The following is an 11,249-nucleotide window of genomic DNA, read 5'->3' on the forward strand; positions in this document are numbered from 1 at the left end:
ACCTCCCTGCGTCATAGCCTGCAAAACGAAGTTGCTATGAGGATTAGTTAACAGCCGTGCAGTTCTCAGAACATCAGCCAGCACGGAGAAAGCTGTTAACAACCGCAGCAGACATTCTTGACTCACCGAATATCCAAATATCCCTGGGCTCTCCCTTCTTAGACTCCTTGCAGTTAGGTCGGTTCATGTGACCCATGCTGGTCAATGGGCTCAGAACAAATGTCACATGTCATTTCAGGACTGAAGCGTGTAAGAGCTGGTGCCTGTTTGCCAACCTGTCCTTTCCCTGCCTCTGCCATCATGGAAACCACGTGCTAAGATGGTAGAGCGGCAAAGTGGAAGTAAACTGAGTCACTGACACTGCAGGAGGACACCTGCCTGGAGTCACCAAACTTGTATCCAACATTGTAAGAAATAAACCTTTACTACACCACTGGGATTTCAGTGTATTCTATCCTGACCAATAACAGCTAGTATTAAACATGTAAATCAAGGATGATTAAGAGGGGAAAAGGACAAGTTTTAGAAAATTAGGAAACATCTGCTGAGTACCTGGGATGTTCCAGGACTCATGGGTGGTACTTTTGTTTTTAAGAATTCTGTTGTTGCTGCAGGAGAGTGGTTCTTAACTGGGGAGTGGTCAGGGCACATCTGACAATGGAGGTATTTTTGGTTGTCACAGCTGAAGGGATACTACTGGCATCCAGTGGGTAGAGGCCAGGGACACTGCTGAAGGACCCTGTAAAGCAAGAGCACAAAAAGCAACCCTCCCGTTGCAGCCCAGACCTTGTCTTCTGAGATGAAAGACCAGTACCAGTTTCTTGTATCTTCTGTATACACAAGTACAGGCATGTGAATATCCTTTTCTTAGGCTCAATGGGAACAAATCACACACTCTTCTACATACATATGTATCTTGGAGTTCATTCCATGTCAGAACCAACATCATCTGCCTTAGTGGTCGAAGAAACAAACAGATGCTAGGTTCTCGTGTCAGGCCATAATGGAAGGCCCTCCCCAAGGGAGATTTTAAAACATCGTAGTCCTGGTCCCACTTCCAGAGACGGATTCAACTGGCCTAGGACACAAACACCCACTCTTTTCCCTGAGGACCATCAAACTTGAAGGCTAGAACTAATCCCCCCATCTGTGCTCTGGCCCCTGCAGCCTCCAGACACCTCAGGGATCTCATTCCACCCAGGTGTTCTCCGGTCTCGCTCCCTCTATTCCCTCCCCTACCCACATTTAAACATGTTCTCACCTCCCTTCAACCACCTCCACCATCCGCCACTACTGCCACTCTTCCTGCCTTCCCTTCACAGCCAAGTCTCTCCACTCACTCGACCTTCCATTTACTCTTCAGACCACTTAGCTTCCTCTCCCCAGATCACCAAGCTCTTTTCCGGCCTTATCTTTCCTCTCAACTGACCCTAGATCACACTTCTGAAGTACTTCCTTATGTTGCTTCTTCAACCTTACCACCATTCAGCTGGTTGGCTGGAAGTGAACAACCAGGCGGAATGTACGGAAGTACAGCCCTATGCACCCAGGATGAAAATACTGGTGGCAACCACGTTAGATGCCGCGGCTAAACTGGTGAATGCAGGCCTTGCTTCTTCACGGTCCTCCGGTTTGGGAAATCTGTATTTGCAGGAGGCAGAGATGGGAGTTTGCTGCACTCAGCAACACCAGGAGTCAAGTCCTAACAAAACTGGGTACAGTGTGGAACACTTTAAGGGGGAGAGGTTTATTAGATATCCAAACCAAAATAGCAAATACGCAATTGAAAACATCATCTATAGAGCTCAGGAGAGAGAAGCTGATACAAACTTGGGTCTTCAACAGAGATGGTATTTAAAGCCATGAAAAGAATGTGGGTTTCAATAAGGGAATGAGCGTAGACAAGTCCAAGAACAAATCCCTGGGAAAAGGTTAGAACTAAAGCAAGAGACAGAGGCGCAAAGTAACACATCACTGCAGAGCGAAGCTAAGAAAGTGGTTCAAGAAGAACTGGTCAACCCCGTCGAACAGGACTGAACGTCAAGTGGCAAGACTGGACCTCTCGATCTGGCCAGCACTGCTAACCTTGACACGTGCTTTCAGTGGAGTGGCAAGCCCGACTGGAGTGCTTTCACAGTCAAAACTGGAAAAGCTCATGTGGAAAACTCTTTTGAGGAATCATACTATAAAAAGGAACAGTAACTAGAGACGGACATGGCCTGAAAATAAAAAGGAACAGTAACTAGAGACGGACATGGCCTGAGACCCATCCTGAGTCTCATAAAATGTGATTTTTTTTTGAAGGGCATCTAATACTCTACTTTTTCAGAACAAGCAAGGAAATCCCACAGTGTTCTCTTGCAACTGTTTCTATCTACTAGAAATTATTTTGCAGACTTTCGGCTAATAGTCACAAAGCATTTCACTCTTAAGAGCTAGTGTGAAGTTCCTATAGGTATTACACATACCATTTAGCCCACCAGGGAGGAAATATGCTCGGTAAACTTGCGCAAGGCCGCCCCAGTCCAGGGTGCTCTAGAGAAAAGGCAAACTGCAGACTTACTACTGGTTGGATGCTGTTTTTCAAACCGACTGTTGGGTGAAATCACAAGTGATTTCCTTCCTGCTAAGATACATACCACGAATATTTTCTAAATATGTATGCACAAATGCGTATGTGCTACATGTGCTAATTTAATTTCCTAAGTAAAGTTCCGCAAAACATCTGGGTCAAAGTGCACTCTGCATTATCAAAAAGGATGAACCAGAGCGGGGGAAATGCATGACAAAGTCTTTACTTTTAAATGATTATCAGTACACCAAGTAATAACATGTAACAAGTTCTTGAATTCTATCATCTAATAATTTTGATTAAGAGTAACTAAAAGCAGCCTGAACAATATATACTAGTATTTGTTGTTCTACCCTTAGCCAGAAAGGACTATTTTAAGGCTGGCTGCTGCTTCGCACAAGTTACAAATAACTATTTACTACTTTTTCATAGATAAAGCCCCTGACCTTCAAGAAAGCTTTAGGGAAAAAAAATATTTAATCCCTTTCTTTCTTTAAACAATATGTTTTGTTCTTGTTTTTTGTTTTTTTTTTTTACTACATCTAAGAAAGAAAAAGTACTGATATATATGTTGCTTGAGCTACAAGGCAGAGGAAAACCGACAACGCATACACAGTAAATTTCTAAGACATATGAGGTAAAAGGAGAAAATCTTTGGGTAGGCTCTACGTTTGTACAAAGCAGCTAGACTTGTTATTCTCCAAAAGTGACGGGATCTACTACATAATATACAGAAATAACTTAATGCCTTTTCACAAGGATGTAACTACTCAAGCTTTGCTGAAGCTTCGTATTCCATGAAGGCATCTAAAATGCCAATCCGCACGCAGAGCTGCTCCTTCCTCCCCTATCCATTTATGCGGTAGTTTTCGTGGATTTCTGGCCGGATGTCACAGACAAAGGCCAGGAGGTTATCCAGGACTTCATCCCTGTTCTGCTGGAAGTACTTCTGGAGGATGGTCATCTTCTCCTGGGTCTCCTTCTCCACTTCAGTGCTGCAGCTGCCGTGGGATCCCAGAGCCTGGAGTCGGGGGCAAGGACACACAGGGAAGGTCAGGTCGGCACTCTGGCTGGCCAGCTTCCTTAGTTCTGGAGAAACCCAGTCTCCCCAGTGAATACAAATAATCAGCAACGGACAATGGAACCTTGTGACTGAAGAGCATGTGGGAAGGTGGTGTTCCCGGTTAATGGCAACAAAAACTGAGGCAATCGCTTTGGTGACCAACCTTCAACCATCTATCAAAAGGTAAACTGCACGGCATTTCCATGACTCAGAAATTACCCCGGAGAGCAATATATTCGCTCTCTCTAGAGTCTAATGTATAGCCTAACCGAAGACTGGAATGAACCCAAAGAGCCAACACCGAGGACTGGTTAAACAAATTATGGTGCATCTATACCAGAGAACATTCTCAGCCGTAAACAAAGATAAAGGAGATGTGTGCAGCGAGACGGAATGAACTGTAAAATATGCAGTTTTAGGGGAAAAAGCAAGATATAAAATGGTGTCAGTGTGGTTAGTAAATGTGTTTCCTTGTGTGGTTTTAAAAAGGAGAGATAAATGGTGGTATATATTTAAAAAAAAAACAAAAACCTCTTAAAAAAATAAACACAAAGGATGCAATTTTGGAGGAACACACAGTTTCACCGCTACCGGTCCATGCTCTAGCTCTTACATTCAGCAGCAGATTCACCAGTATTATGACTACAGGCATCTATTCTTTCAAATATAAATATTCGAGCAGAATATGCAGCAACTATTAATAGTGACAGTTTCTGCGGAGGACTGCAGGTCTGGGTGGGAGGGAGACTAACTTCATTGCTGCCCTATTTTACTGCTTGAATTTTTTGCCGTATTCATGTCTTACCCTTTCAATCTCCATTCACAATTTAACACACACTGACGGATAAATTTTATTCTATCCTCAGTCTTCACAGTATGGCCAGCTTTCTGTCAAGTTTATGCCTACTTTGTTAGAATGATTTTTTTTTTTTTAATCACTATAAGCCCTTTATTAACAGGTCAGTAACAAAGGGAGAAAGCTGTAAAAATACTTTTCTTGGAGGCCCTGGAGGGGCAGGCACTGTCAGAACTTACCAGGCAAGGGAAGGCAATCCAGCCAGGGGCTGAACGGAGGTCAGGGCCCTTCTAGGGAGCAGCTGACCCAGGGCGCTGAAAGGGGGGATGGCTTGGACCTCAGGCAGGGACTGTGCAAACGCTGAGGCCACTCAGCGAGTGATGGGGTGAGGGATTCCCGGAGGAGGCCCAGAGCACCCTGTTCCCCTACATGGCACACACGTGTGTCCTCGTGAGAGCCAGCCAGCGCCTACATGCAGCTTACAGACAGAAAGCAGAAGGAGGGGTCCCCCGGCAGGATTGGGGGTGGGGAGGGCTCATCCCAGAGCCTGAGGAAAGAGCTTAGGGAAGTCTTCCTATCAGGGTCTTGAAGACAAAACTTTTGTGTGTCTGACCCCCTCTATCTTCTAACCTGCTCTTGCCCCTTTCCGTATGTATTAACTATATCCCTCCCTAGCTGTCCACACACAACAGTGCGCAAGAAGAAAGCCTTCTCTCGCAGGTCACCTCGTCCTCCATAACCGGTACGGAGGCCACCACTCCCCTTGGGGAACATGCAAAGATTCTAACCCACGTTTCCTCAATTCAACCTTAGGACTCTTCCTACTTTATTGTAACTGTTCATATTGGCAAAATAGAGGGGCACGTTAGCTCAGTTGCTAATTCTTATTTTTAAAGGTTCAAAACCCTACTGGGAGTGAGGGGCAGGGGACGGGGGACACTGCCTCTGTTCTGTGAATATAAACTGTATGTCAGGCCTCAGTCAGTTGTGTCCAAGCTAAAGGGGTTACACTGAACACTGCTAGGAAACCTCAGAGCTCATGCTTGCACCCACAGCACCGCTCCTATCTCTACAAGCAACTGCAGCATCGACGTGCAAATAAGCCGAGGCAGCTGCCCTGACGAGAGGGCTTCCACACTGTTTTGTGGGCAATCTGACGGCTGACAGCACCAATCTCCCCAGTTCAAGAGTCAGAGATGTTTCAAGTTTTAACAGCACCGGGACAGTCCAGTGCAAAGATGAAGGACACTTTTGCTACTTACTGCAACGAGGGAGGCATGTGCCTTTAATCACAGGACTTGGGCCTGGGAGGGCGTGTGCCTGGAACCAGTGAAGGTTACAAGGGAGAACTTGAGAATGAAGCCCACAAAGACAGGGGCAGAATTGAGAGATGGACATAATGTCCTGAGAGCATTACTGAAGCTCCTGGATCAAAATAAAGTTAACCTTTCACCTGGGTCTTTAATTACATAAGCCAATGAATTCCATTTTGTGTAAAACCAGTTTGAATTGTTTTCTGTCACCTGTATCCAAGAGTCCTGCTAGAGTTTCTTTTCTCTGTGAAGCCCTCCTCCATCCTTTCCCCCTTCCAGAATTCCTGCTTCGTGATCTGTTGTTGCACTCTTATCGCACACATCTGCTGCGAAGTGTCTCCACCATACTGGGTGGGCTCCTGCTGATGGAGGTTATGACCACCACAGCCCTTCTCACGGCTGTGGGTCTGCACGACTATCCTTTTATTACTGAGTCTCCCTGACCATCAGACTGTTTAAGCTAAGCTCCATGAGGCAGGGACCGTGTCTATTTCTGTTCACAGCTCATCCCCTGGCATCTGGCACAGGTTAACAAGTTCAATACACATTTGTGAAATGACTAAGTGAAGGCTAGGACTCAAAGTTAGTTAAAAACTGATTATCTAGGGGCGCCTGGGTGGCACAGCGGTTAAGCATCTGCCTTCGGCTCAAGGCGTGATCTCGGCGTTATGGGATTGAGCCCCACATCAGGCTCCTCCGCTATGAGCCTGCTTCTTCCTCTCCCACTCCCCATGCTTGTGCTCCCTCTCTCGCTGGCTGTCTCTATCTCTGTCAAATAAATAAATAAAATCTTTAAAAAAAAAAAAACAACTGATTATATAGGAGACTCAGCCTGGACATCCAATAGCCAAATTTTCAAATTTCAACCAGAATCACAACCTCCAAGCTCTGTTGTATATTTTGAGAGCCTGGGGAAACGGGAAGAGGAGGAAAGCCTCAGGAAACTAAAGCAGTAATGAATATAAACCGGGCCCACCGCAGCTTCCTTGGCCTTGAACTCCTTCTCTCTTTGCAGGCGGTATTGTTCAATTTCAGCCTGAGCTTCTTCTTTGGCCTGCTTCAGCCTCCGGTTCTTTCCTGTTTTCAAAGGAAAAAGCTACATCAAGAAGTGGTTAAAAGACAAGGAGAAGAGGAAGCAGAGACTGAGATGGTAAATTCTAACAGTAAACAAGAAAAAAAAGTTTTAAAGGTACAGTCCCAAGAGACACACACAGGAAAGAGGGAATTCAGAGCTAACTGACAATATAGGTTCCTGCCTCCTCCAGGCTGTACTTAATTAGGAAGTGACTAGGTAAAGAGGACCATCTTCCATAACTACAGAACGTAAATGATGGACACATTCTGGAATGTGTCAGAATATTCTCTCACTCTCCACTATTAAGAACCAAGACAAAATGAGGGACATTAGCCATCTGGAGAACTCTTCCTCTTCCTAAGAAGTAAACACCTAGTGGAGCTCTGCTTAGAAGCTGAGCAAGGAGACTAATATGCTCCCAAGGGACATCAACCTAAAATGTAACTAATGAAACAGATGATGTAATATTGGAAACTAAAAACCATGCCTGTGCACAAGAAAGTAAGTAATGAAAGGGTTCTGGGAAGGAATCCTGAATGGGGAGCACTGGATGGTTAAGACTGCACAAGCATCTAAGAAGTGAGGAGACACAGGTCCTCTGGTTTCTTGAAGAGAATAAACATACAGCTGAAAAAACTCTCTAGATGCCATCAGAGCCTGTATGAAAACAGACCATGAGACCAACCAGCACATATTCTTTTCTTTGAATCTTTGCTCACTGATCAAACCTCTGATACCCAAATTGCGGGGGGAAAGGGGGAAGAGTCTTAGATGATCAACCTGGGCATTTATCTAATTTAGAGCATAAGACATCCTGCATCTAAAAGTAAGCTTTGTTAGACATCACTGTATATCAATTTCCCAAATCCCACTCAACCCACGTGGATGAATGAAACGGAATCTGACCTCCCACTTGCTAATGCAGAACAGGATCTGGATGTATAATGACCCCACGACATCAACACTCCATGATGTCTCTGGTAAAGCAATCAGAGCATCCAGAGACTATTTCTGCAAGTGTATTTTACTCCAGTCTTATTCAGGGCCTACTGCTGTCCACGTGAGCCTACTTCTACCCCTGTCCTCCACATGCCATCCCCTCCTCACCATCTATATTCAAAGCCGTATTTCAAAGCCAAAGATCTTTTCCAAACCAACAATATACAAATGATATTTATGGCTCAAATATTATGCTAGCTCCACATAATTTCACAATACCACTCTCCTCGTCACTCCCAACTACCACAGGTCTCTGAATTAAGATAAAATCACTCTCTGCCCGTCACATATCTTCAAAGTTCAATTCTGACAGACTTCTCTGAAAACCAAAAATATATATTTGAACAGAAAATCATGTTTCTTTTAAACCTTATTTTTCAGGGAGTCAATATTTTGTTTTACTCCATTGAAATAAACTGTAACACAATTAAGTTTTACGGTCCAAAACAATGATTTCATGAAAAACGTAGGTTGGACCATTTTGTCACATCATGCACTGCCTCTTCCCAATTCTTAACGGGCAAGTTAACCATAACCACAGATCAAGAAAAGTAGTGATTCTTTTCAAACTGTAGTTCTTGTCAATACTTCTGTTCCTAATTTCTGCAAATTCTGAAATGTATACCAGCCATAAACTCACTCCTTTAAAACAGATTCATTCAGTAAATATGGAATAGCTATCTGAGATATACAAGACCATGCACCAAGCTTGATGAGACAAGGAAAAATGTAAAATGTGATCCCTACCTCCAAGACACTCAGAATTATTTTTTTTAAATGATGTCAGTTCTTTTTTTTTTTTTTTTAAAGGATTTTATTTATTTATTCGAAAGAGAGAGCAAAGCAGGGAGAGTAGCAGGCAAAGGGGAGAGGGAGAAGCAGGCTCCCCGCTGAGCAGGGAGCCCAATGTGGGGCTCGATCCCAGGACCCTGGGATCATGACCTGAGCTGAAGGCAGATGCTTAACGACTGAGCCACCCAGGCGCCCCACTCAGAATTATTCTCACCATATTCCAAGTATTTGTTCCTGCACCTCCCCCAAATAATCTCACATGGTTCCTAAACGGACACAACTTCTGTTACTAATGAGCCATCACAGGACAAACTCTGATAAGTCATTATGGAAATACTTTATCAAGAGCACGATGAGAAATAGTCTATGAAGAACACAGAACTTTCCAGTCACCAGAGCAAGAATAAAAGGCTTGTTCCCATCTCCAGCTCCCTCAAAGAAAGCTTTTCCTATGAAACACAGAGCATCACACAGCCCCTAATCCAGAAAGTACAAGAGCCATGCTTGAAATCTACCTGGGTGTGGGATAAGTGTAAGACTTAAATACAGGAGAAGCACCAAGGAATCACTAAGATTAATAGTTCTTGCTATTTTATCCTTGCATGGAAAAAGAGACCTCTAGGCCACTGTGCTGCTTCCCAGGGTATGGTCAAATCATTTCTCGAAACCTCATTTCACCCATCTGTATAATAGGGATAGAAATACCTATCTCGCCAGATGGGGAAATGAATACATACAGCTGAATTACACACAGTCCCTGTAATCCAGGAGTTTAGTCTAGTGACTGCGCCATATAAAGAACCAAGTTATTGCACAGCGATGACAGACATAAGCTCTTAGGAAGGACTCCTGGCCTAGCCCGAGAGAAGGACAAGGCGGGGAAGGCTTCCTGGAAGAACTGCTTGCTGCCTACATTTTGAGATCTGAAGGGCGACTAAGTGTTAGAGAAAAGACAGTGGAAACTAGGGAAAAGCACTTCCAAGCAGAGAAAAGAGCTGTGCAAAGCCTTGCAGGTGAAATAAGGCATCACGGTGGTTCAGGATACCTGGAGGAGAGAACCTAAAAATGAGGTAAGCGAAGAATGCCCGATCCAAAAAACGCTGCCTACACCCTATGAAGGAATCTGGCCTTCATTCTGCCGGCACTAAACGTTTGTTGACTGTAAAGGGGGTGGGGAAGTCCTACTTGCATCCCAGGAGAGGGGGGGGCTCTGACTGAAGTGAGGAGAATGGACCTCAAGGAGGAGGCGGCTTTCTCCCACTCACCAGTCTAGATTAGATTCACGTGAAGTTCTTGAGCAACCTTACATTTCTCAACTCTAGCCCTCCTGGCACCTGCAACTAACCCACCCAGTATCTGCCTCCTTCACTGGGATCTGAATACCGTGCTGATAGAGACACTGGTGCAAGGCGTCTGGCACATATTAACCGCATTTTTAAAAAAAATTTTTTTTTTAAAGAAACTAACGAATCGGGCTGGTACCTGAGCCTCAGAAAATCTAGTGTCCCGGACTAAGATGCTAGCTGTAAGGATAGGGGAAAGTGAACAGCCATAAACACCCTGACGACCGACTAAACGTGGCGAACAAGAGAAGGAGACGTGGCAAAGAGAACTCTGTTTCTAGACTGAGCAACAGCGTGGATGGTAGCTCTGTACACTGAGAGCAAGCCAAAGGAGCAAGCGACGGGGAAAGACGACGAGTTCCGTTTAAACAGCCCACGTCACAAGCCTCCCAGGCCCCAAGAAGGTCATCCACCTACTATTGTTTCCTCGCCCTATCTACTGCCCCGCATCGCAGCTTCCAGACGACCTAAAAGCCTTCCGAGGGCGCCCGGGTGGCACAGCGGTTAGGCGTCTGCCTTCAGCTCAGGGCGTGATCCCGGCGTTATGGGATGTTATGGGATCGAGCCCCACATCAGGATCCTCCGATATGAGCCTGCTTCTTCCTCTCCCACTCCCCCTGCTTGTGTTCCCTCTCTCGCTGGCTGTCTCTATCCTGTCGAATGAATAAATAAAATCTTTAAAAAAAAAAAAGCCTTTCGGAGCCTCAGATCCAGAGAGCTTACAGACACACAAGCTTCCGCGACTGTCACCACCCCCTCCACACGGCAGTTTTGGGGGCCTCATCCACCTCCCACCTCCCGCGCGGCCTGGCCGCATTCTCCGCACCCGCGCCACGCCTGGTCGCCCCACCCCGAAACTCACGTTTGCGGGCCTCCGACACCTTCTCGGCAGCCCGCTTCTCGGCCTGCAGCAGCTGCTGAATGCCCTGCGACTGGCTGGCCATGGCGGCGGCGACTCTAAGGCCGAGAGAAGCGGCCTAAATCGGTTCGAGCGGGTGCCTCGGGTCAGCTGACCCAGCCGCCCAGGATCTGCGCCTGCGCCGTGAGCCGGCGCCCCGCCCACCGTCACGTGACGACCGCAGCGCCGCGTCAGCTGATTGCACTCGGCGTCTGGTGACTCGAGCGGGAAGGGGAGGGGCGGGGATGGAGGGGCAGAGCTTCGCGGCTGCGCCTGCGCAGGATCTGTCTTCTGTCTTCCACCCCACCCCACTCAGCCTCGTTCTCCTTGAATGGCGCCTGTACCTTGGCTGGTTCCGTTGCTGTGGCCGCACTGCCACGTCGTTATTGCTGTAATCC

The 11,249-nt window shown here is 46.1% G+C and overlaps 1 protein-coding gene across 1 annotated transcript; it reads right to left on the reverse strand.

Moving 5' to 3' along the window:
• Nucleotides 1–1,726: 1,726 nt before the first annotated feature.
• Nucleotides 1,727–11,019, reverse strand: ATP6V1G1 (ATPase H+ transporting V1 subunit G1). Its single transcript, XM_045791088.2, has 3 exons — nt 10,816–11,019; nt 6,721–6,821; nt 1,727–3,593 (listed from the first exon to the last, which is right to left on the reverse strand). The coding sequence occupies exons 1-3, from the start codon at nt 10,895–10,897 to the stop codon at nt 3,420–3,422; spliced, it is 357 nt and encodes a 118-aa protein (XP_045647044.1). The 5' UTR covers nt 10,898–11,019; the 3' UTR covers nt 1,727–3,419.
• Between the last annotated feature and the right edge of the window lie 230 nt (nt 11,020–11,249).

The sequence above is a fragment of the Ursus americanus genome, chromosome 18 (genome assembly GCF_024610735.1).
Source record: "Ursus americanus isolate L20-20 chromosome 18, mUrsAme1.1.p, whole genome shotgun sequence".
NCBI lineage: Eukaryota > Metazoa > Chordata > Mammalia > Carnivora > Ursidae > Ursus > Ursus americanus.